The sequence below is a fragment of the Syngnathoides biaculeatus genome, chromosome 4 (assembly GCF_019802595.1).
Source record: "Syngnathoides biaculeatus isolate LvHL_M chromosome 4, ASM1980259v1, whole genome shotgun sequence".
Taxonomy (NCBI): Eukaryota; Metazoa; Chordata; class Actinopteri; order Syngnathiformes; family Syngnathidae; genus Syngnathoides; species Syngnathoides biaculeatus.
This window is the reverse complement of record NC_084643.1, coordinates 697,859-723,601: the sequence shown is the minus strand read 5'-3', so window position 1 is coordinate 723,601 and position 25,743 is coordinate 697,859. Positions and strand designations below refer to the sequence as shown.

The window sequence follows — 25,743 nt, the reverse complement described above, 5'->3', positions numbered from 1 at the left end:
GTGAGGTGTTCCGGGCACGTCCCACCGGAAAGAGACCCCAAGGACGACCCGGGACACACTAGAGAGACTATGTCACTCGGCAGGATTGGTAACACCTCGGGATCCCTCCGGAAGAGCTGGAAGAAGTGGCTGGGGAAAGGTGAAGTCTGGGTATCCCTGCTGAAGCTACTTTCCCCGTGACCTGACCCGGAAAAGTGATGGATAATGGATGGTTGGATGAAAACACATTTTTTGTGGATATGAATATTTTGAGATAATCCTGCATTACGTCCCTGATGACCTCACATACAGCGGCCAGCTAACGTCTGACCGTAATTTCCAGCCTACAAGCCACGACTTTTTTCCGCACGGTCTCAACCCTGTAGTTTATGCGGTGATGCAGCGCAAGCATTCGTGCAGTCCGAGCGTTAGTGCAGTCCTAGTGTTAGCGCAGTGCTGCGCTAACGCTAGCGTTAAACTCTTTCTGTGTACCGAGGCTTATAACCAGGTGCGCTCTGTAGGCCGGGAATTACGGTAAATCGTTTGAATCTGCTTTTCTCGGAGTAAATGCAACACAATTTGTTTGAAACCTTTTTATTGTTTTACAGTGGTGACACTTGGGCGGTAACGTGTTGCGCGGCCCACCCACCGGTACATGTAGCATCAGCCTCAGGCCAATCGGTTGATTTTTAGCCTGCGGCTTCATTCGGTACCTCAGCGGGTCGGACGCGGACACAACTGGATACGAGACGGGCGACGCGGGACTGGAAAAATGATATGCCATTAACCAACTAAAAATGAAAAATTTGGTGACGCAAAGAGTTTGTCCCTGTATTACGGGGGTCATCTGGCCTCGTCTAGCAGCAGTCTCTCATTGTGGCATCGTTAGAGGTCAGAGTGCTTGGCCTCGGGTTCGGGCTCCGACGTGGAGTTGTGAGTGACCACGGAGGCGGCGGCGGGCTTGTAGGCCGCCTCACTTTCGAACGGGCTGTCTTTGGCGGGGGACAAGCGGAACTCTTCCGGAACTTCCTCGTCGGCTTGAGCCTTCATGTAGAAGCCCAGTTGGGCCAAAAGGTCGTTGATTTCAGAGCGTGTCATGTCAGACAAGGCGATCCGCTGAGGGAAACAAAAATTAAGCATTTAGAGTCGTGACAAACGTCATCGAAATAAATAGACTGATGCACTTCAAAGACGATATTTATTAGCTCGCGGACGATGTCAATCAAAAATGAGCATTTGGAGAGGTTTCAGCACATAGACAGAGCCGTACTTACGTCCAGCTCCTCGTAATAATGGTTCAGGAGGACAAGCTCAGGGTCGGCCCCAGGAATGTGCTTCATCACCAGGTTATGGCTGAGGGAGCGCCTGTCAAGGATCGATCGGATTCACGGCGCTGTGCGGAAATCGGATTTGTCGTGATCAATCCCGTTACGAATTCAGATCGCTGGATTGGCTTTCGGCCCATTTTGTACATCGACTAGGGCTGAACTGTGAGATGAAAAAGAATTCCGAGCAGTTTTTTTTTTTGTCATTTTGGCAGGCTAACTTTTAATTGAATTTAGCAATCAAGGGGACTTTTAGGATTACAAAGTGCCGAAAATATGGATTTAGACGGACCGATATTTTCTTATCTAGTGCACCATCCGTTGATAAAACTTTCTGTAAATTATCTATCCGTCCCTACTTTACTGGTTTCTACGTTAAAAAAGGTACATGATAAAAGAAATAAAAAACGTACTGGACAATAAAAGGAGGCGCTCCAGCGCAATCTAACGAGAATATTCCATACATCTCATTTTTCAAAACTTAATCTGATGTATTTCACGAAAGGATACTAAAGAGGAATGTCCTGGACCACAAAGGCTTTGACCTGCACACAAAAAGTACACGTTCAGGGTCACGTCCGCCACAGGTGCAGTTTTTGTGCGTTTTGGTTAATTTTTTTTACAAAAAAAAATTTACTGTACCTCTCTGAGTCGGTTCAACTGTCATCCGCCGCATGTCTGGAAAAAGAATTTTGACATTTACGTTGTTACATAAAGTAACCTTTTTAAAATGTCATTTTTTTGCTAAGCAAGTATTCTATTTTACTCCATTACATTGGGCTAATATATATTGTTTCTGTGATATTTTGGGGGCAATATAATAATAAAAATGACCACGTATTTTATATTTTTGCAGACTATTTTTTTTTTCACTGAATATAATTTGGAGAACTATTTTATTACTCCAATAATTGGACATTGGGATTGTGAGTACGACTATTTGTCTCTATGTGCCCCGCGATTGGCTGGCAACCAGTCTAGGGTGTCCCCGCCTCCTGCCCGTTGACAGCTGGGATAGGCTCCAGCACTCCTCGTGACCCTCGTGAGGATAAGCGGTGAAGAAAATGGATGGATGGAGGGATACTTTTTAATCGAAAGTAAGATTCCTCAAGTTGAAGTTGTTGTGTGTACTCTACCCACATCTGCATGTTATATTAAAAAGTTGCTGCAATTTCAGAATCAAGCAAAAAAAGTACTATAACCTTTCATGTTGTCCAACTGTCCAATGATTCAGTACGTTTGAGCAACTTGCTGTTCATCAATGAGGATAATGAGGAAAAAAATTAACTTTTAACGTTCCATGGCCAGTGGGAAAGATGTCCAATCTATTTAATGGGAACGGGAGAATTGAGGTTCGGGTTTCGGGTGTTCCCGTCGACAGGGGAGGCAGGACGGGTCCTCCCCTCAGGAAATAAATACCTCTTGCTTTTCAATAGTTCAACCATCAGTCCCTTTTTTTTTGGGGGGGGGGGTACATTGATTCAGCACATGATGTACCTATTAACCAGCCCATTTGCCTACTTTTGATGATCTATAAGAAAGGGAAAGAAAAAAAAAAAAAAGACTGGATGGCTCATTGGCCACCAAAACTGAAGTCGCCATCCACCATCTTGATACTCCCAAATTAAAGCCATGGCCGACCTGTGTAGCGACAGCGATGGAACTGCGTTAATTGCCAGTTTCGTGGCTGTGAGGAAACATTCCACAGGTAAGTTAGATTTACTTTGACACTGTTAAAGTTTGTTTGTCAAGGGTTTTTTTCTGATGAGCTGAATTCACTTGAACAAAGTTTTGTTTACGGTTGTTGTTCACTTTTCACTCTCTGCTTCACCTTCATAGGCCGAAGGTTTTTCGCAAAAAAGCGATGTAAACATTCTCCCAAACTTTATCAGTGGATAAGCAAGAAATCACATTTTTCTGTGAATTTTTTGATGAATTTCATAATACAGAACTCTGAAAATTGAATTTTGATTTTCAAATGCGGGGATACAAGTTTAAAATTTCTGTCTGAAATGGGACGTCCCAGAGGCAACAAATGAAAAATGCGTTTAGCGAGTTTATTTTCCCATTGCGAGTCCTTATTTCCAAAAGTATATCTGATTTATGTAAAATGTAATGTTTTTATGACAAAAAAATCTTAGTTTTTTGCTATGATATAGTGCTTCACAGCGTATTTTGGGAAAAGTTAACATATCACAGAAATCGGGCCCTAACTAATATCCAAGGTTTCTTGGTAGTTACAGTGTTATATGTCTTTGCTTTGTCTTACCAAGTGGAATTAAAAATCCTTCAGGTTACCAGAAATGAAAAAAAATGTCAAACTCACACGAGCAGTTTTAATTCAACGTGCCAACCTTTGAAGAAAAAGCCCGCCGTAATCCAACCTGTAAACCTCCAGACGTATTGGGAGCACCAAGATGGCGGCCAATCGGCTTCAACCAATCGACATACCGCTCGATGTGTCCTTTTTAATTAATAGTATTGTTATTAGATCAGTGTTAGTGGTGCTATATTGCACACAGATTGTTTTAGTTCACCGCTGTTCTCCTTTTACGCATGCGCACATCGCCATTTATCACATAACTGTCCTCAAACGGGGCCGAAATTACTGCGAAATCGTGACATGGGTGCCTCGCATTACGATGGTGTTACCATTCGAAACCCGGATGCGTACGCAGGATGGAGGCGTCTTAATCCATCACGAGCCTTACTGAAAATTTGTCTGTAAAAAAACAACTTGTAGATCATAAAATTTGTCTTTTTGCTGTAAACAGAGTCTCTCCCCCCCCCCCCCCCTCCTTGCACACATGGACCAGATGTTGAGTATTGTTCGGTACCTCCACCCTGGCTCGGGCCAATCCGGACAGCTTGTTGACGTCCACCTCGTAGGAGGACGCACAGGAAAGCACGCTGAACAGCAGCAGCCACATTATTCGGAACCGGGACCGGTGAAGATCCGCAGCGCACACCTGAAGGCAGCACAGATGCGCGAAGAAAAAAAAAAAAAAGGAAGTCGGGATGCGGAGGAGGTTGCGTGCTGACGTCACATCCGGAGCTTGTGCCACGTCCAAGGTTTTCCTCGGCAAGAAAGTGGGCGTGTCCAAGCCATCTTATTCCGGTGACATGTCCGAAAGTGTTCGATGGTTTTCTTTTTTCCAAAGGTGCCAAAATCAGTCACACTGCCAAAATACAGGTTGAAAAGGTCCATTTTTATTATGAAATTATTTTAGCACTCACACATTCCCGTAGTCTTGTTTCTACATTCAAGCACACCTTGACCCAGATCTAGATTGCTTTTCTTCCATCTTTTATAATAATCTGCCTTGAGTGCAAATATTGAAAATCTGCAAATAATTGACTCCCATTGTACTTTCACTGCGGCGGAACGGTGGGTCAGGTGGTAAACCATTGGCCTCACGGTTCTGAGGACCCGGGTTCGATCCCTGCCCTGCCAGTGTGGAGTTTGCATGTTCCCCCCCGTGCCTGTGTGGGTTTTCTCCAGGCGCTCCGGTTTCCTCCCACATCCCCAAAAAACATGTAACGTTAATCTGACACTCTAAATTGCTCATAAGTGTGATTGTGAGTGTGATTGGTTGTTTGTCTCTATGTGCCCTGCGATTGGCTGGCAACCAGTTCAGGGTGTCCCCCGCCTCCTGCCCGTTGACAGCTGGGATAGGCTCCAGCACTCCCTGTGACCCTTGTGAGGATAAGCGGCAAAATATAATGGATGGATGTACTTGCACTGCATTTTTTTTTAAGAAGCAGGGGCAATACAGTCAATTAGAGGGTTAATTAAATAAAAAATAAAAAACGGGCCAAGTGGCTGGGGCCTGAGATTTCCAGAGGGCATTGAATGTGTCATGAAAACTGGTTAATTGAGTTTTGTTTATTTATTTATTTAAAACAATAATGTTCTTTTACGGGTTTTTTTTTCCAAATCATCACAATTTTTATCTACTCCCAGGGTGTCAAACTCAAATTCCCAGCGGGACAAAATCTTAAATTGAACAAAGTCACGGGCCAAAGTTAAACAAATGACCCTTTTCATATGGAACCAAACAAGTGCGTAAAAGTTGTAATAGCGGCGGGCCAGCTCGAATATTAATTTGAAATTGCCTCGCGGGCCAAATATAATTACGGGGCCACAGTCTTGTGCACCCCCCTCTGTTGTCTTACTTTGAAGGATTCAATCTCACTGCACATGTGCCGACTTGAACCAGGAAGACGTTCGCGAAACAAACTTGTGAGCGAAATGAAGCGGCGTTACCCTGGTGACGTGAAAATGGAGAACGCGAGAGGTAAACGAACCATTTTTCATCAAAAATGACCTTTTTCACAGTGAGGCTGAAATTTGGGAATTGACAACAGTGAGATGGTGTCAGTGTCTGCTGAGGAAAGCGCAGCAGCGGTGAAAACAAAAGTTTGGGGGATGGGCGGGGTGTGGGGGCACGAGTGAGTGTGCATCGCGCCCCCAACACGACTTAAATACGCCCCTGGTCGAGCTCTTCCCGATTGTGTACTTCTCCACTGTTACCACCAGGGGGCGCTGTGGGTTTTAAATCCCCCCCTCTGCGGCCCCATTGGTTTATCTCATCTCGGTCCAATCACGTCTCAGCAGCGGCGGCGGTCGGCGTTTGGTCCACTCACGAACGGAAGCCCGCCGGCGTGGCTGTCCGTGCCGCACTCGGAGGGGGTCTCACGCCGCCGAATTCGCTCACTCTCGCCCGCGGTAGTCGAGCGTACCTTCACCGGCGGTTTCCGGAAGCGGTAAAAGCTGGTTTTGGAAGGTTCAGTCGGCGGCACCGCGGCGGTGTTTGTGTTTCTGGAACGCCCAGCGGGACAAGAAGGAAGAGGTTGCGTATCCGAAAGATGTAGCCTGCCTGCCGCGGGTCTCCAGCCTCAGCCCCAGCTCCTGCGCCCCCTGTGGCCGAGGCCCGACGACAGCCAGCCAGCCAGCCAGCCAGCCGCTGGGATGCCCCCAACCTCGTCCTTCAAAGTCGACCTTCTCTCGGGGGCAAACGTTTGAAGAGCTTTTTGAAATCGGCACAACGCAGGTAAGTGAGCGTGGCGTGCTGACGTCATCTTTGTATTCGGACTGTAAAGAGTGCGACTCGCCAAGGGACGCGACAACTGCCACTGATGTCTTGCTCCCATCAAAAAATACCGCACAAATACTTCATGTTACACACACTAAATGTGATTTATGCAAAGCCGTTTGAGCATTTTTTGGCAAAATCCATCTCAAAATGGGAATTTGCAATTTTTCTAACTATGATGCCCAGCGCTCCCGCGACCCTTGTCGTGAGGATAAGCGGCAAAGAAAATGGATGGATGGATCATGTTATAAATGCAATTTTGACATGACATTAATCCGTGGTAAATATGATCTCAAATCATCCGTCTGTGGCCTCAATTCTGATTTGATACGCAAGAAAACACTGCACCTGAGGAAAAACAACCAATTTCCAGACAGAAGGTGTAACGTACGAGGTGGGCGCACCAATGTGGCCTTGCAATAAATAAACCCATCCATTTTCTTAGTTGCTTATCCTCACGAGGGTCTCGGGGAACGCTGAAGCCTATCCCAGCTGTCAACGGTACACCCTGAACCGGTTGCCAGCCAATCGCAGGGCACATCGAGACAAACAGCTACACTCAGAATCACACCTACGGGCAATTTAGAGTGTCCAATTAATGTTGCATGTTTTTTGGGATGTGGAGGGAAACCGGAGTGCCCGGAAAAAAGTCACGCAGGTACAGGGAGAACGTGCAAACTCCACACAGGTGGGCCAGGATCGAACCCGTTACCTCAGAACTGTGAGGCCAACCCTTTATCAGCCGATCCACCGTGCCGCCTAAAAAAAATATTAATAATAAATAAAAAATGGTTTTATTAACACATCAGAAAGTTTTTTTGTTTTTTTTTCTAATATATATATACAGATATATGTATGTATATATTCTGCTTTTGAAGGCCAACCTGCCCTCTCCACAATTAAAACTTACTAGTAAACTACTCGGGCGACACGGTCGGATCAGCTGGTGAAGCGTTGGCCTCACAATTCTGAGGACCTGGGTTTGATCCCGGCCCCCGCCTGTGTGGAGTTTGCATGTTCTCTCTGTGCCTGTGTGGGTTTCCTCCCGGCACTCCCGAAAACATGCAACATTAATTGGACACTCTAAATTGCCCGTAGGTGTGATTGCGAGTGCAGCTGTTTGTCTCGATGTGCCCTGCGATTGGCTCGGCAACCAGTTCAGGGTGTACCGTTGACAGCTGGGATAGGCTCCGGCACTCCTCGCGACCCTCATGAGGATGAGCAGCAGAGCAAACGGATGGATTGCACTAGTAAACAGTCCTAGGCCCAGCCGGTTAACTGAGTCTCATCCTTTGTCCTTGAAGCGGCTCTGTAATGAGGCCACTTGAATTCCTCCCCGCCGGAGACGTTAGTCACTGCTTTTTGCAATCTGCAAATGAGCTCGGACCCCCGGGGGTGGGGAGGGGGGGGGTCACGTTCAGGCTATCGCTCCATGTGAACCTGACACGACCCAATTTGCCATATGTACAACAGTATCTGTGGTCAGGTCTCACAGCTACCGTGTATGACGTGGGCGCTCGCGTGTCCGGTTGGTTTCGTTTGAGATGAACCGGCCCGACGGCGGCTCGCCCGCTTCCTCGGGAGGCGTAAACGGCGCCGAGATGCTGTGTCGCTTGTGCAACGCTCGCACTTCGGTTTCTTGACAGGAAGGAACACGCAGGCGACGAAGCTGCGCAACCTCTTGCAGATATCCGCGTGCCGCGCATCGCGTCGGCTTCTGTCGCTCGGGTTTCGGCCCCGACTGCGCTGTGGGGTTTTTGCTCCCCTACCCAGGTGAGCGTCAGCCGGACTTCATTCCGGTTTCCGGAACAGGCACGTGATCTCTAGATTATGAATAAGACATTATTTTTTTTTGTCCATGGATGTTGTACAATGCAACACCTGATTTGGCTTTCACGATGATGTTTCTGGTCATGTGTTGGGAAGCAAGATTGCACAAACCGGTCTGAAGTGAGTTACTCAAAAACCTTGTCTGGATAAAGTTTGCGGATTCGGGATTCTTGCCGTGGCGCCGCGACCCAGCGCCCCACAGCTCTGAAATTGGAGGGTTCCGGGGCTCCAGATCTGTGGATTTGTGTTTGCGTGGGTTTTCTACAGGTAATCTCACATTCCAAAAACATGCATGTAAGTGGACCGTGACTCTCAACAAAAGTCCGCTGAGATCGGCTCCCGTTACCTTTGACCCTCGTGTGGATATGCGTGGAAAAAAATGAATGGATCGGAATATGACAGCAATGTTAATTGATGAAGAGAAGTTTGATTGTATGGAATTCGTTAGGGTGGCACGGTGGGGCAGCTGGTCAAGCGTTGGCCTCACAGTTCTGAGGTCCAGGGTTCGAGCCCGGCCCCGCCTGCGTGGAGTTTGCATGTTCTCCTCGTGCCTGTGTGGCTTTTCTCTGGACACTCCGGTTTCCTCCCACATCCCAAAAAACACGCAACATTAATCGGACACTATAAATTGACCGAAGGTGTGATTGTGAGTGCGATTGGTTGTTTGTCTCCATGTGGCCTGCGATTGGCTGGCTACCGGTTCAGGGTGTGCCCCGCCTCCTGCCTGTTGACAGCTGGGATAGGCCCCAGCACTCCCCGCGACTCTTGTGAGGATAAGCGGTTCAGAAAATGGATGGATGGTTACTTTTATTCATTTTCTCAGGTAACTGTTGTCAATCCCTTGTTCAAATTCCTGTGACAAATTTGTTTTGCCGCATGCATGTGTGGGTTTCCTCACGGGACTCTGGCTTCCTCCCACATTCCACAAACGTACGAGATACTTGCCGACTGATAATTGGTAGGTGTAAACGTGTGTGTATGCTTGTTTGTCCATATGTGGCCCGCAATTGGCTGGCGAACGGCTCTATTCCGCCCGATACCCCAAATCAGTGGCATCGAGCTCATCCGTGACCCGAATGGAAAAATAAAATGGATGTATGGATAATTACATGTGTACAATTAACTAAATAGTTTTGCCGATGAGGGATGTGAAAGCCCCACGTTGAACAGCGGCGTGAGGCGCTAGGACCTGGAGGAAGCATTTCTAGGCGTGGCAGCCCGTCATGGGAGTGAAGGTCGACATTGGTGTGTCCTCTCACGGGGACGGAGGCCCCCGGAGGCCCTAAAACGGCAACGCTCTCGTTTGGCTGCGATGTCAAAATTAAACGGCAGACATGACAGGAGCTGAGCCTGCAGGCTACACGTGCACATGACCATCGTTGACTGTACTATACTCAAATGCTCATTAGACACTTGATGAAGCCCTTAATTTCCGGCCTATAAGCCACGACTTCTTTTCACACGCTTTCAACCCTGCGGTTTATGCGGTGATGCGGCTAATTTGTGCACTTTTTTTCTAACGGGCGCAAGGGGGGCACTCGAGTGGAAAAGGTAAGAATGAGACCGGTGGAATATATGTGCAGAGGAAGTGACTTTTACTGACCCTGTTAGGGCTAGCTTTAGCGCGGCGCTAGCGTGAGCACTAGGGTGAGCGTTAAACTCTGTGTAGCGTCTTTCTTTGTAAATATCACATGTTTCAATGTGGGCTTTTGTGGCTTTTACAGCTTTTTGCCGAGGACGTGACTTTTACCGGTCCGGCCCTGTTAGCGCTGCGCTAGCGTGTTACTGCCATGTCTCAGTGATTTTTATCAGTATGTTTTTATTCTTTAACCGAGCCATGTTAGTGCGGCGGCGCTCGCGTTAGCGCTAGCTTTAGCGTGACACCAGCGTTAGTGCGGTGCTAGCGATAAACTGTGTACCGTCTTTCTTTGTAAATATCTCGTGTTTCAACATGCGTTTCAATGTGGGCACTTGCGGCTTTTACGCAGCTGCGGCGTATGTATGTACCAAATGGCATTTCCTTTGCAAATGTACTCGGTGAGGCTTGTAACCAGGTGCGATGTGTAGACTGGGAATTACGGTAGTTTTGTGTAGGGGGTCTTGAGCTTTTTGGGTCCAGGGGGAGACATTTCTTCGAAGAACCCATTATAACCACAACACCAACGATCGCCAGTAATGCTCCGGTATGATTGAGGAAATATTTTATAAATTGTGGATCATGTTTGAGGCGACGGCCGAATGGCACGTGACCAGAACGAGCCAATCACAAGCATCGACTTTAGAAGAAGGAAGTGATGTTAGTTTGGGGGGAGCAATTACAGTTACATTTTATAATTACATTACATAATCTTGTTGCACGTAGTTGGTCGCTCCCCAACAACGCACTTCATAACTTCAAATGATCAGAAGTCTTTGAACGCATCGGCATTGTCAGAAATCAACCCGGGGGTCTGAACGGGACTCGATGGCGCTCGGTTCCTTGAGTTCCTCCATCCACTCGAATCTTTCTTTCGCCCTCAGGGGGTGCATGCGAACACCATGACACATTTGTTATTATCAAATTGTTCCGCTCTCTCCGGTGTCGACGTGAGCGGAATGGGAAACGCTAATCTGTCCTGACTGTTCCCGGTGCCAAAAATAACGTTTTGCTCTTGATGTGACATACATTTAAATAAATAAAGAAAGAAGAAAATTGTGAGCTCAAATGCACCGAATGTTAATTTTGCTGTGTGCAGTTTGGCTTCTACCTGACCTCAAGATGTCTTTCTGATGTCTCGGTGTTTCCTGTATTGACACCAGACTCGTTTGACTAGAACTCGTGGGCATGACGTCACCGTTTTCACGCCGCCATATTGCAGGTCAAACCGAGCTGCTCGACATTGTGGGAGACGTTGAACCGGAGCAGAATATTTACAGTACCCGAGACCAGTTTGTGCTGTTGGCTGTCACAACAGATGAGACAGATATTCAAAGAGATCGTTCTATGGAATACCACCTGAAAAGACCAGAAAAGATCGATGGATTTTGGTAATTAAACGTGATGAATGGTAACCAACCAAAATACACACATACCTGTGTAGCGATCCCTTCACTTCAGGTAGGAATTATTCGTCTTAATCTCAAATTAACAAGAAGTATTTATAATGCCAAGTTGGCTCATTGGAGAACAATGCGTGTTTAAAAAAAAAGTCTGTCGCAGAGGTTTATGGAGGTTAAGTGTGGCCACGATCGTGTACGTTCCGTGGAGATGACTCAGTCTTCTTTTTGTTTTCAATCATACTTAATGAATGGGAGTTTGTGTAAAACCAGGGGTCATTTATTTAAATATTGGTATTTGTATTGAATTTGAATAATGTAGATTGAAGACAAAAAAAGAGGAGGAAAGCAGCTTAGTCAGCAGAAGAAGAAGAGGCGTGCACTGACCCTACAACTGTGTGTAGGGGCTTTGAATGTTGGGACTATGATAGGAAAAGCTCAGGAGTTAGTTGACATGATGATTAGGAGAGTCTCCGCTAGGATGAAGGGCAAAGTTTATAAAACAGTGGTCAGGCCGTCCATGATGATTAGAGATGGTGGCACTAAAGAGACAACAGGAAGCAGAACTGGAGATAGCAGAAATCAAGATGCTGTGGTTCTGGCTTGGAGTGAGCAGGTTGGATAGGGTTAGAAACGAGCTCACTAGAGGGACGGCCAAAGTTGGATGTTTTGGAGACAAGGTTAGCGAGAGCGGACTTTGATGGTTTGGACATGTTCAGAGGTGAGAGAGTGAGTATATTGGTAGAAGGGTGCTGAAGATGGAGCTGCCAGAAAAACGAGCGAGAGGAAGACCAAAGAAAAGGTTGATGGATGTTGTGAGGGAGGACAAGAAGACTGTGGGTGTTGCACGAGATAGGCTCGGATGGAAAATTATATGCTGTGGCGACCCCTAACGGGACAAGCCGAAAGGAAAAGAAGAAGTATTGAATACCAGCTGAAAAGATCGATGGATTCCGGAAAAGGTTAACGTGTGGCCGAACACGATTTTGCGTTCACGAGTCGTCATAACCATCACTCTGTGGGATTTATTCCTGACTGAGAACAGATCCAGCAACGAAGTATTTGTATGCGTCCAGACTTTTATACGCTTTCAAATTCTTCCATGTAAATCTCAACGACTTATTCAGCAGATCCATGTGTAGATCCAGTTGTCCAAAACAAGCAGAAGCGAATTAACTGTCCAATTTCTTATCGGCGAAAACATCGACTACGGGTCCTCTATGCCGGGTTTATCTAATTTTTCCACGTACCGTCGTTTAGTTTCACCTTCTAAACGTCTGACAGTATCGGACAAGACTCTGGGCGTTGCACTATGACATATTTTCATGTCTTCTCCAACCGACTTAGGATTGAACAATGCTTCGCTAGACTGTCAATATGGCGACGTAAACAAAAGTCACGTGATTTTATGACATATGTGCACAAGCTCTATACGAGTACACTCCCATCCCTTGTTTAAAATGCTCTTTACTTTTCCAAAAAGGACAAAGAAAAAAAAAAAAAGACATGCAAAGTCCATTTTTTGACAGCCCCCAAACTGCAGCATTGCATGAACGGTCCATCGTTTGGTTTTTAAAGAAAGTCCAACAAAAGTCAGTTAATCATTGATCATGCTCGAGATGTGTTGGTTTCACTTCCTGTTGTGAGATAACACGAGCAGAAAGATAATAGTAGAGATGAAAATGAATGCAAAACAGCAACTCGGTGGTGAAAATGTGTCACGAAATCGGGTGCACTGAGGTAAAGTAAAATGGAGCTCAAGAAGCGAGGATTAGAGACAATAAAAGAGAGAAGGAAAGATGGCGAGCTGGGGATTAAATCTCGGAGAAATAGACGCCGCCGCCCCGAGCAAGTATTTCGTACGGCGAGGAAGGCCCTTGGCGCCGCTAAAATGGGACGGCTCTCTCAAGTGTCCGTCCATCGCCGCTCTTATTATTTCCGAGTCACCCACGTGGGCGCGTTTGCCCTCCTTTTCTAACGGGCGAGCGCGCAAAGATAAGCGCGGCGGTTGGATCCCTCCCCCCCGCGTCGAGCCACGGCCGCCGCCGTCTTCCTCCTCAAGGTCGTGACGCGGCGCTCCGCTTTGATTTTTGCGCTCAGCGTTTTGTCGCGTCATTTGCTTGGACACGCGCGAGCGTGAAGTGACTTCCAAAATCAGAGCGTTGGCCCCATCTGGGGAAATCTGCAGTCCGTCTTTTTTACAGTCGGCATTCATGAAGGGAATACAACAAGTGAGGAACGGGATTCCATTTTCAATTATTCAATGGCCGCAACGTGGTTTCGATCACGGCGTTTTATCAACATAATCACATTCCTCTTAGACTTACTGAAGATCATACTGGCTCTTGATTAAAATCTCTCTTGTATTCTGATCCTTCAGCACGGGGTATCAGTTATTATTTGACAATTAAATAGCTAAAAGGTCTTAAAAAATCCTGCTGTGTCGCCTCGCCGGCTGCAGCTGCCGCGTCTCGTATTGTGGACTTGCGGCGGCTCCTCCTCGTCTGATGTGTTGGTGTTTGTTTGTCAGGTGCTCTGATTTTGAAATGAAGCGACGGAGGATCTCCGTGGTTACCGCGGGAAACCGGGACAGACACAGCGGGCGAGAGGCCGCAGTCTGGGTTTTATTTTCTCTGTCATACAAATGCATCATTGTTGTTTTATTGTGTTTATTGGGTGCCCTTTAGCAATTCATTTTTGCTTACAAGGTTTTGAAACTGCAGGAAAATGATGTGGCAGAGTCACAGTGACTAACTGAGGCATCCTGTTGGGTCAATAGAGCGAGCGTGTGGAAAGAGGCCAAGAATATAGATTCATATTTTTTAATGGAATTATTCTGCTATGAAATTGAGGCCCCCATAGCTCAGTGGTTAGAGCATTGGTTTGGTAAACCAGGGACCGTGAGTTCCTATCTCACTGGGGTCTCTGGTCCCCCCGAGGCGAGCATCCAGCGCAAAAACTGTAACAAACAAATATGAGCGTTTCGCTGCCGAAAGAAACAACAAAATTGCAGAATATTTTCTAGCGGCGCTCGAGATTTCTGAACTGAACAATATCTTCAATTTAACTCCCCAAGATCCTTTTTATGTTTAGGCATTTCCATTTCTTTTTATTGTGCAGGCCTATCGAAAGACGTTGGTGCTGCCACACCAGAAAAAAAAAATCAGTTTCACGTTACAACATGAAAAATTTAAAAAAAAATTATGAAGTAATTTGTTTCTCATTCATGTAAGTGACATAGACCTTTGACGCTATATGTGTCTTATTTTGAAATCTTGCTCTTATGTTGTGACCTGAACTGGAAGGAATTGTTCCGTTTGATTTTGCTCAATGGAAAGCTTAACCTTAACATGTTATAGCTTGATAACTTGTCACATTAAAACATGAAACTCATCACGTAAAAATGATAAATTTATTACACTTCAATGGGTGTTGAGGAGTGCAGAATTCTGATTCTTTGGAAAAACTGGGGGTGGCACGGTGGGTCAGCTGGTAAAGTGTTGGCCTCACAGTTCTGAGGAACCGGGTTTGATCCCGGACCCGACTCTGTGGAGTTTGCATGTCCTCCGCGTGCCTGCGTGGGTTTTCTCCGGGCACTCCGGTTTCCTCCCACATCCCAAAAACAGGCAACATTAATTGGACACTCTAAATTGTCTGTAGGGGTGATTGTGAGTGTGGCTCTTCGTCTCCATGTACCCTGCGATTGCCTGGCAACCAGTTGAGGGTGTACCCCGCCTCCTGGCCGTTGACAGCTGGGATAGGCTCCAGCGCTCCCTGTAACCCTCGTGAGGATAAGCGGCAAAGAAAATGGATGGATGGATGGATGGAAAAACCGGTTTCTAATTTTATCTAATAAAACTCTTGAAATGCAAACGTTTTTACTTTTTTTTTTTTGTTCTTTGTGTGACAGAGATCACAGGAAATGGACGAAGACAATCCCATTCAAAACCAGACGCCAACGGACGACCCGAGTGAAGCAACGGAGACGGTAACGTCTCAAAGCGCTGCGCCACATCCCTCAGATCCAGCATGCGAGCCCACCACTGCGCTGCCCGCCGCCACCGCCAGGCCACGGCGGCCCCAGAGAAGCTCCAGAGTAGAAGGTTCCGTAGACGTGTGTGAGCCCAACGCCGAGCCCACGCGGGGAGATATCCTTGGCGAATGCGACGCCGACGGCGCCGCGCCAAGTCGTGCAAAAGCTGCCTCCGGCCCGCCCGTCAGACCCTCCGGCGACCGGCCCGCTCCCAGCCTCAAAGCCGGCCCAAAGGGTCCCGGGCACCACGCGGTCAGGGCCGCCTCGGTGCCCCACCCGCCTGCCGTCAAGGCTGTACCCGCCCACCTGAACCCTTACGCCCAGAGAGCGCTGTCTGTTGCAGGCACAGCCGACACTCAGGCTCAAACTGTCGAAGATTTCAGGCAAGTTCCCCGACTCGCGTCTCTCGGGATTCGTGCGAACTTACCTCCGCGTCCCACTATTTCCCGAAATATACGGTTACGGTGTTTTATCACGGTTGTATTGTGCTGGAGAACTGCACATGCACACAGCGCAATACATTATTTAGTAATGCAACATCTCATAGCCATGTTAGCAATCACATAGACAACAGTGACACAGTTGCCCCGTTTCATGGCGCAAAGTAATTTGGGCCCCGAAACCCAATGCTAAAAGTTTGCCACCCCCACTCGCTAATTCTAAATATGAAGGCTGACATTTTGAAAAAAAAATTCTTTATGTGCATTAATTTTCCAATTTCAGCAGTGCTCCGTAACTAAAAAATGAACATCATCTGCCCTTAAGTCGCCACTGTACTGCAGATGAGGTGTACAATCAATCAAAGATCAAAGCAAAAAACGGTTTATTTTATTTTTAAAAAATCTATTTAACATTTTGATTAAGTACTTGTCACTGTAGATGATGATGTGGACAACTAAATGTACACGTCTCCTTTCAGCCTTGAGTTATCTCGTAGAATCTGAATATTTTTGACAGTCCCCACATTATTTTGCCGCCGTTCAAGATGAGGAAAAGGCAAAACATCATCTGAACACTGATGTTAAACTGGTTTTACTGTAAGTTATTCATACACACACCGAAAGCAAAAACAACCCAACCACGCCGTCGTCGGCTCGCTGCACAAATCAGATAAAATGGTTTCAACGAGCCGCACTTGCTCCTTGACGTTTGTGAATAATTGCCAGGACTCTCAAATAATTAACCTTTCAAAGATTTGCTTCGTTGCACTCTTAAAATACAGACATGAATAATGCATCGCCAAGTCACCGTAGTTCTCGACCTACAGAGCGCGCCTGGTTATAAGCCTCACCTGGTACAATTGTAAAGGAAATACCATTTGGTATGTACATACGCTGCCACTGTGTAAAAACTGCAAGTATCCACATTGAAACACGAGATATTTACAAAGAAAGACTGTACACAGAAATAGTTTAACGCTAGCGCCGCGCTAACGCTATTGCTAACGCTAGCACCCTGCTAACGCTAACAGGGCCGGTAAAAGTCACTTCCTCGTCACTTATATTCCACCGGTCTCATTCTAACCTTTTCCGCTCGAGTGCCCCGTTGCGGCCGTTAGAAAAAATGCACAAATTAGCCGCTATCACCGCATAAAACGCAGGGTTGAAAGCGTGTGAAAAAAGTCGCGGGCTGTAGGCCGGTGATGACGGTAGTAGGACATTAGGTGCAAGATGTTGACAAGTTTATGCCAAAGGGTGCACATCATCACTTGGAACGTGGGTTCAGCCACGCCCCCCGACGACATCACCTCCTTGCTGGGTCTGAACGTCGGCGACGGCAACACTGACATGTACATCATCGGGTGAGCGTCGGCGTGCCGCTGTGGCAGTTTCGCCTCAGCGGCGAAAGTTAACCCGCGAGTGCCGTCAAAGGCTCTCGTTCCGCCGGCTCCCGCTGACCCCCGTGCGCGTTGTGTCGTGTGTCTCCAAGGCTGCAGGAAGTCAACTCTATGATTAACAAACGGCTGAAAGATGTCCTGTTCACGGACCAGTGGAGCGAGGTCTGCATGGAGAGACTCAGCCCCTTCGGATACGTGCTGGTCAGTAATGGAACATGTGCTCGCTGATTACAAACGCAGTCGGCATTCGTATGCATTCATATGCATTTTGCGACGACTTGACGAGCTCTGCGCTCGTAGCCTTTTGTGTCCGTTGCTGATGCTGCCTGCGCTCATTTTGTTCCCTGGGCAACAAATGGACTGATGATTTTTAACAAGCGTGTAATGTTAGCACGTCCGCTGTCTTCCGCTCTCTCGTCGCCCGATTTTCCTCTGTGCCTATTTTTCCCTTTCAAATGCTCCACATTACAACTTAATTATCTGTACATCCAATATCTTTTTTTTTTTTTTTTTTTTTTTTTTACAAGTTGCAGCCATTTGTTTATTTTCTTGGAATATGACGGCCGCTGTCTGTGTGCACTTTGCATGTTCTCCCCGTACCTGCGTGGGTTTTTCTCCGGGCACTCCGGTTTCCTCCCACATTTCAAAAACATGCAGCATTAATTGGACACTCTAAATTGACCCGAGGTGTGATTGTGAGTGCATCTGTTTGTCTCCATGTGCCCTGCGGTTGGCTGGCAACCTGTTCAGGGTGTACCCCGCCTCTTGGCCGTTGAGAGCTGGGATAAACTCCAGCAATCTCTGTGACCCTCGTGAGGATAAGCGGTGAAGAAAATGGATGGATGGAATAACACAATGATGCTGTTTTACTCTAATTTTAAGGTGATTTTTTTTTTTTTCAAAAAGGCATTTTTTTACCAACACAAAAATTCTATAGCATATTCTCGAACACATCATCTGATTTACATAATTCTTGGTACGTTGTACTCAGATTGAAGTGGCCAGTCGAGCCAGATTCAGAATTTTGAACTTACTCAGCTACAATAATGAATATTGTTAAATTGATACATCTGGGCGGCACAGTGGATCAGTTGGTGAAGCGTTGGCCCAGTTCTGAGGACCCGGGTTCGATCCTGGCCCCGCCTATGTGGAGTTTGTATGTTCTCCCCGTGCCTGTGTGGGTTTTCTACGGGCACCCCGCTTTCCTCCCACATTCCAAAAAACATGCAACATTAATTGGACACTCTAAATTGCCCCTAGGTGTGATTGTGAGTGCGGCTGTTTGTCTCGATGTGCCCTGTGATTGGCTGGCGACCAGTTCAGGGTGTAGCCCGCCTCCAGCCTCTTGACAGCTGGGATAGGCTCCAGCACTCCCCATGACCCTTGTGAGGATAAGCGGCTAAGAAAATGGATGGATGAATGTGATTGAGTGGGACTGTTGTCTGTCTCCATGTGCCCTGCAATTGACCCCTCCGTGGATGTTGCGCAATCCGCGTCACTGACCAATCAGAGGCCAGAGATCTGCATAATCTCGGACTCAAATCTCAGACAACGCTGGCTGGATGGTCCAGTATAGCTTCTGTTGGCGTTTTATCGCGTATTTGGGTTCTTTAACAATAGGTATGGTTAAGAGGTGTAGTCACGGACTTTATAATAGTGACGACAGGTATCCTGAAAGGCTAGTTGGTGGAGTACGATTCGTACCCTTTCCAAAACCGAAGACCCAGTACGAAAAATGTCTTTGATGGATAAAACTTTGAGGAAGACCGCATGATCAACTGAATCCATCAACCGGAACAGATGTTTGCACGAAGGTAAGTCCTATATTTGATTTTCAATACGTCTCATATAAATGAATTAGCAGTTCTTCGCTTGCATAATATAGCTACGTGTGAATGATTGACACACTTGATCTGTGTTGAGCGATATTTTGCGATCTGACTGCACAAACGTGTCCCATTGTTCGCGGCTAATTAGCTAAGCTAAACCGGACTCGCATTCCTAAAAGCCTTCGACGTGCACCGAGACACCAAGACTGAAGGAAGGATGTTTGAGGACACTATAAAGTAGTGATTGTCGTACTCGGTCGGGACTCGCGTAGGTTCGGCACTAATTCAAGAATAATTATTGAGGGGAGCGCGTGACGTTACACAAAGGAAACGAGAGAAACAACTCGTAAATCAAGCCTCGCCTTCTCTTCCTTCATACGGCGGTTCACAAACGGCTGTACAGATACACATACAGATTCTGCAACACGAAAATAGGAAACTGTCAATGACGAATTCGTCTTTGGGTTATAATATATTATATTATGTGGCTTCTCGGTCTTCCTCTGACTCTGGAAAGATCTCGCGCTAATATCAATGGTTTCTCCGTCGATATGCATGTAAATACCATTGAAATACCCCTCGCTGAAATACTTGAAGCCCTGCTGTCTGCTTTTCAACGATATTTCACTGTTAGCTAAGAATGCGAGTGAGAAATCAGCCGGTAAATCGTACAGTTTCGCTCTATTCCTTTCTTGCTGCGCCGATATTTTTCCCAATTGTTTGTCTGACGTCAGCGCACGTGGCGTGACGTCACTTCAGGAGGCGTGGTTAAGTGCCCTGTACGGAGGGGTCAATTGACGCCTCCTGAAGTGACGTCACGCCACGTGCGCTCACGTAAGACAAACAGTAAAAATGGCAAATACAATACAATACATTCTGAACTGAGACAGACTCCATTCTTCTGATTTCATTCAAATCAACGATATATTATAGATTCTAAATACAATACATTCTTAACTGAGAGAGACGCCATGCTTCTGATTTCATTCAATCATTCACACGTTGCAATGTTATGCTAGCGCAGAACGTCTCATTCATTTATACGAGACGTGTATTAAAAATCAAATTTAGGGCATATCTTCGTGCAAACACCGTCTGGTTAAGCTTCTGGCCGCGAGCCAGCAAGAAATCAATACGTTTGTGCTGTCCGATCATCGCTAAATATCGCTCAACAAAGAATAAGTGTGGCAATCGTTCACATGCAGCAGTGTTATGCTAGCGAAGAACTTCGAATTCATTTATACGAGACATCTATTGAAAATCAAATATAGGGCATACCTTCGTGCAAACATATGTGTTCCGGTTGATATTAGATGGATTTAGTTGATGATGCGGTCTTCCACAAAGTTTGATCCATCGAAGGCATTTTTCGTACTGGGTCTTCGGTTTTGGAAAGGGTACGAATCGAACTCCACCAACTAGCCTTTCAGGATACCTGTCGTCACTATTACAAAGTCCGTGACTACACCTCTTAACCATATTTTTTGTTAAATAACCCAAATACGCAATAAAACGCTAACTAAACCTATACTGGACCATTCAATGTTGTCAGAGAAAATGGCGGGAGCAAAAACGGGCTTTGGTCTATGCAGATCTCTGGCCTCTGATTGGTCAGTGACGCGGATTGCGCAATATCCACGGAGGGGTCAATTGGCTGGCAACCATTTCAGGGTGTACCCCGCCTCCTGCCCAATGACTGCTGGGATTGGCTCCAGCATTCCCGTGACGCTCATGAGGATGAGCAGCTCAGAAAACGGATGGATGGATGGAATAACACAATGATGCTGTTTTACTCTAAAGTCTAGATGGAGATTTTTCAAAAAGGCATTTTTTTTTTTACCCTAATCCTTTTGTACAGTTACTATATTTTGTAGATTATCATCATCATATTGGATACACAGCACTTCTTATGACCTTTAACAACATTGCAAATTAGTAAACAAAACATAATCGCCTCAAGCATGAATTTTTGTGTGGGTATTTTCATGCGTTATGAGGACAGAGGGTCTCAACAGTCGGTTTCCCTGCATCCTGTTGTGAAAGGATGTTTGCCGGGGCCGCCGGCACGAAAGCGCCGTCATGGCGTCTATGTGAGCGTGAATCAGGTGTTGAGCTGAATGGGTGAGACTAACGTCTCCCAGGCTGCGGTTTTATTTTTGGGTCAGAATCTTGTCAGTTTTGATGGGCCTCCGGCAACACCAGTGTCGTTATCGTCCGACTCTTCTGGTCAGCTACGTGACGTGGGTGTGAATGCTGCGGGGTCGACAAGCACCCCAATTAAAAAATAAAATTAAAATTTGTATGAGGAATTTCCACCTCTTTGGTGGTTGCTCACTGGAGAAAAGATGCAATGACAATTGTACACCATTTGAATATAAGAAAACAAGTATACTTGTAAACAAAGCCAAATTTATTGCAGTTAGGGTCCCATTTTTTTCCCTGACTCGAAATGCTGTGTTTCATTCATTTTGATTATTCTTTGCTGCAATCCTGTACGGTCATAACTCCAGAAAATATCAGGTACATCGCATTGTTTGTTTTTTAATCGGTGTGTGCGAGGACTGCCGCTGCCCAACCCGTGCGAAAGACTCTAACCTCTGACTTTTATGAGTGTGTCGACACCTTTGGCCGTCAGCCAACTTGACACAATAGCCGCCTGCGACCATTATCAAGAACGGTGCACAAGAGACCTAATCTCTCGTTCAAAAAGGTGCAACTAATGAAACTGTTAGAAGTGATCCATTACTTTTACAGGGCAGATGCATTTAATATTGTATGAACAAATTAGTTTTACTTTGGATTTGACAGGGTTTTTATCAATGTGGCAAGTTTGTAAAGCTACGTTTTCTCTTGGTTCTGTGCCGCACATCGAACCAATGCACACATTATTTCTGAAATACAAACGTATGTGTTTGCATTTCTCCTCACTGGATACCATAATGTTGTATCAAGACTGTGAATACTAAGGGGGAAGTTAGAAAGGCACTGAACAGAATGAAAAATGGAAAGACAGTTGGTCCCGATGGCATACTAGTGGAGGTATGGAAGCCATTTGGAGAGGTGGTTGTGGAGTTTTTGGCCAATTTATTCAGTAGAATTCCAGCGGGAGAGAAGATGCCAGAAGAATGGAGGAAAAGTGTGCTAGTCCCCATTTTTAAGAAAACAAAAGGGATGTTCAGAGCTGTGGAAACTACAGAGGAATAAAGATGATGAGCCACACAATGAAGTTATGGGAAAGAGTAGTGGAGGCTAGACTCAGGACAAAAGTAAGTATCTGCGAGCAACAGTATGGTTTCATGCCCAGAAAGAGGACCAGAGATGCATTATTTGCCTTGAGGATGCTCGTGGAAAAGTACAGAGAAGGTCAGAAGGAGCTACGTTGTGTCTTTGTAGACCTAGAGAAGAAGACCTATGACAAGACTACCAAGAGAGGAACTGTGGTACTGCATCTGCAAGTCTAGTGTGGCGGAGAAATATTTTTTAATAGTACAGGACATGTATGAGGGCAGCAGAACAGCGATGAGATGTGGCGTCGGTGCGTCAGAAGAATTTAAGGTGGAGGTGGGACTGCATCAAGGTTCCGCGCTGACCCCCTTCCTGTTTGCGGTCATAATGGATAGGCTGACAGATGAGGTTAGACTGGAATCCCCTTGGGCCATGATGTTCGCAGATGATATTGTGATCTGCAGGGAACAATTAGAAAGATGGAGGCACGCACTGGAAAGGAGAGGAATGAAGATTAGCCAAAGTAAAACAGAATATATGTGGGTAAATGAGAGGGACGGGACGGTGGGGGAAGAGTGAAGCTCCAGGGAGAAGAGATGGCGAGGGTGGACGACTTCAAATACTTGGTCAACAATACAGAGCAATGGCGAGTGTGGTAAGGAAGTGAAGAAACTGGTTGGATGTTTTGGAGACAAGAGCAGACTTCGATGGTTTGGACACGTTCAGAGACGAGAGAGTGAGTATGTTGGTAGAAGGGTGCTGAGGATGGAGCTGCCAGGCAAACGAGCGGTAGGAAGACCAAAGAAAAGGTTGATGGATGTTGTGAAGGAGGACATGAGGACTGTGGGTGTTAGAGAGGAGGATGCACGAGATAGGCTTCGATGGAAAAAGATGACACGCTGTGGCGACCCTTAATCGGGACAAGCCGAAAGGAAAAGAAGAAGATACAGATGAATGAAAACAGTTATGATACAAAGCCGTTGTACTAGTGACGCAACATTTTTGCTCTCTTTTTGTGTACGTTTGTTGCGTCGGATCGGTACCTAATGACTGCTCTGCACTTTTTAATATTTGTTTGCAAACACCCACCGTATAAAAGATGGTCCACTTCACATTTCAAAAGAAATGATTGCGCCAAAACAAAAGATGCACAGCTAGCCAGTAACAACACAAGCGAGAGAGTCTTCGGTCACGTGGCGTAATGGAGTGCGCATCCATTACTGGCCACGGGGCATTTCAGACTCAGTGTGATTATGCTTCATTGGCCTGCAGTCGGGATGAGTGGACGAGGGAGGGGGGCAGAATCACGGTGGAGCTCGGGATGGCAGGCATTTTAAACAATGCACGTGTTTTATTCGCACGTGCCGCTTTGAAAATGTCAAAATCTGCATAACACGGTGTAAACGCGAGGCCGGGAGAGAGAAAACAAATGAACCTCAAGACGAGCGACGTTTCCGCTGCAAACCGGCCTGTTACCATGGTGAGGGCTGACCGCGAGCGACGCCCTGGTTAGCGTGTAGCGCTTCTCGTAAATTGCGGTAGAGCTCGGTGGCGGTTTAGGGCTGTTATCAAGTCGGGGTTGAGCTCATGCAATTTGTTTATTGAAATTTAAGGGCTGTCATTGTTTTGCTAGTACATATTTAACTTACCTCTTTTCCAAATGATGTCAATTACTTGTTCCTCATAACTGTCTGTGTCTTCTGCCACGTTGTCCTTAGGTGACCTCCCAGAGGATGCAGGGCGTGCTGCTGCTGGTTTTTGCCAAGTACTACCATCTGCCCTTCCTCCGCGGAGTCCAGACGGAGACCACCCGCACTGGCCTGGGGGGTTACTGGGTGAGACAAGCACGGACGCGCCACTCTTTTTCGCGCTGTGATATCAAACTGTCACGAAAATGAAAATACTGCAGCTGAAAATGAAATGAAAATTTGCTACATTAGGTTGTCATGGAGTTGCACAGATGGTATCATCATCAATCACGATAATGCTTGTTGATGACATAATCGTAACTTGTGAAACCGTGGAAAATGACGGAACTGCCGCCTGCCGCTAACTTTGTCGCCTCCACGTCGAGCAGGCGCCCATCCTCAAGGCCGGCTCGAGAACTGTCAGGGGATTGGTTGGCGCTAAGCTAATTTGCACCCGCACCACCTGGGGCAGGCTAGCCGCCGTAGCTGAATACTTTACTTCCAAAGTGCTGATCTGCGTCTTCAGTCACTAACCTGTCCTCCATGGGGACATATGTTTTTTTCACGTCGAACGGCGGCCATTTTTGATCCCTGAGCTCCCGTTACTCATACATAGGCAAGGTGGACAACATTATGTTTCTAACCGCGATTATTGAAGACGTGACCGACAGCACATCAAGCCCGGACTGACTACTAGGCTACGTGGCCTCATGGGACTCAGGACTGCGGTCACAAAGGTGTAGTATTGTGCCTTTGATCTTTTACTCTATGTGACAGAAATCACGAAGGAGGAGCTCTTACCTGTATGCTAACACGCAAAACGAAAGGCGGTGGAATATTATTTTTTTTAATATCAAGGCAAACTCCATTATTCCATTTTTTGTTCAAAAAGTAAAACCTGTGTATTAATTCACCACAAGCAAAACAAAATGTCTACTATTTGTTTAAAATTTGATAACAATGGCAGAAAGACAAAAGAATAAACAAATCCAGCATTTCACAAAGTTCTCAAATCTTTCAAGTGACTAACAAAAAAATGATCTTTACTGTAATGTTGGCCTTTTGAAAAGAGTGTCGATTAAGCTTGTTAGCTTCGCTCGGGGACACGATCACCGCATTGAAGCCGGGAAAAGCGCGATAGCAGCGTCGGGCACTTGTCGGGCGCTCGTCCACAAAGCCAAGTCTCCGTGAAGCACAGAGCCACAGAATGTCCAAAGTCTTTCTTCGGAAGCGTTAAAGCGTTACGCAGCCGGACTTGTGTCCCGGATCGCGAGCCTCTTTGTCGCGAGGCTTTGAAGAGTTGCCCAACTCGCAAGTCTGGAAAAAGCTTCAGTGAACTGGTGAGGGTTGTCGAAAAAAAGTCAGAAGAAAGCTCTCTGTTGGTTAGCAAGTCCTCTCTTGTGCACTTGAGTCCCGTGAAACACAAAAACACAAACAGTAACCGAGAACATTCCGTAGATTTCCACACTGGGTACGCGTTTGGCGAGAGGTTTAATGGCGGCGCGCGGTGGTGTGTGGCTAACTCAGCAAAAAATGTGACATGAGTGAAAACAACCCAAAATTAACACTTTAGTAGCTAAGCTAACCGCTGATGTGAAGCAAGAAGATAGACCTGGAGAAGACGAAAAAGCCATGTTAACCCCAAAGCTATTAGCTTAAATGTGGAGTAGCGGAACACCAGAATAAGTGCTTTGGTGGTACAGATCACTTTTAACAGAAGTCTGTCTTTGTTGCAGCGGAAAGTATTCTCATTTTTAATGAATGCAGCTCTAGATAAACAATTATGCAACAGCTACACGTTATGCACACATCAGAGAATACTACATGAAGCAATATGTAAATAAGCAGGATAAGGGGCCGATGAG

The 25,743-nt window shown here is 46.3% G+C and overlaps 2 protein-coding genes across 2 annotated transcripts in view; one reads left to right on the top strand and one right to left on the bottom strand.

The window, feature by feature from the left end:
* Positions 1–557: 557 nt before the first annotated feature.
* On the bottom strand, positions 558–4,470 carry selenom (selenoprotein M). Its single transcript, XM_061817509.1, has 5 exons — positions 4,142–4,470; positions 1,947–1,982; positions 1,815–1,849; positions 1,254–1,332; positions 558–1,095 (listed from the first exon to the last, which is right to left on the bottom strand). The coding sequence occupies exons 1-5, from the start codon at positions 4,232–4,234 to the stop codon at positions 865–867; spliced, it is 474 nt and encodes a 157-aa protein (XP_061673493.1). The 5' UTR covers positions 4,235–4,470; the 3' UTR covers positions 558–864.
* Positions 4,471–5,556: 1,086 nt separating this feature from the next.
* Positions 5,557–25,743, top strand: part of inpp5jb (inositol polyphosphate-5-phosphatase Jb) — a 31,951-nt gene continuing 11,764 nt past the window's right edge. The window contains exons 1-7 of the mRNA XM_061818580.1: positions 5,557–5,602; positions 5,920–5,975; positions 6,038–6,358; positions 15,177–15,682; positions 16,993–17,100; positions 17,229–17,337; positions 23,909–24,025. Of these exons, the coding sequence (XP_061674564.1) occupies positions 5,557–5,602; positions 5,920–5,975; positions 6,038–6,358; positions 15,177–15,682; positions 16,993–17,100; positions 17,229–17,337; positions 23,909–24,025 (1,263 nt within the window). The remainder of the gene's footprint in view (positions 5,603–5,919; positions 5,976–6,037; positions 6,359–15,176; positions 15,683–16,992; positions 17,101–17,228; positions 17,338–23,908; positions 24,026–25,743) is intronic.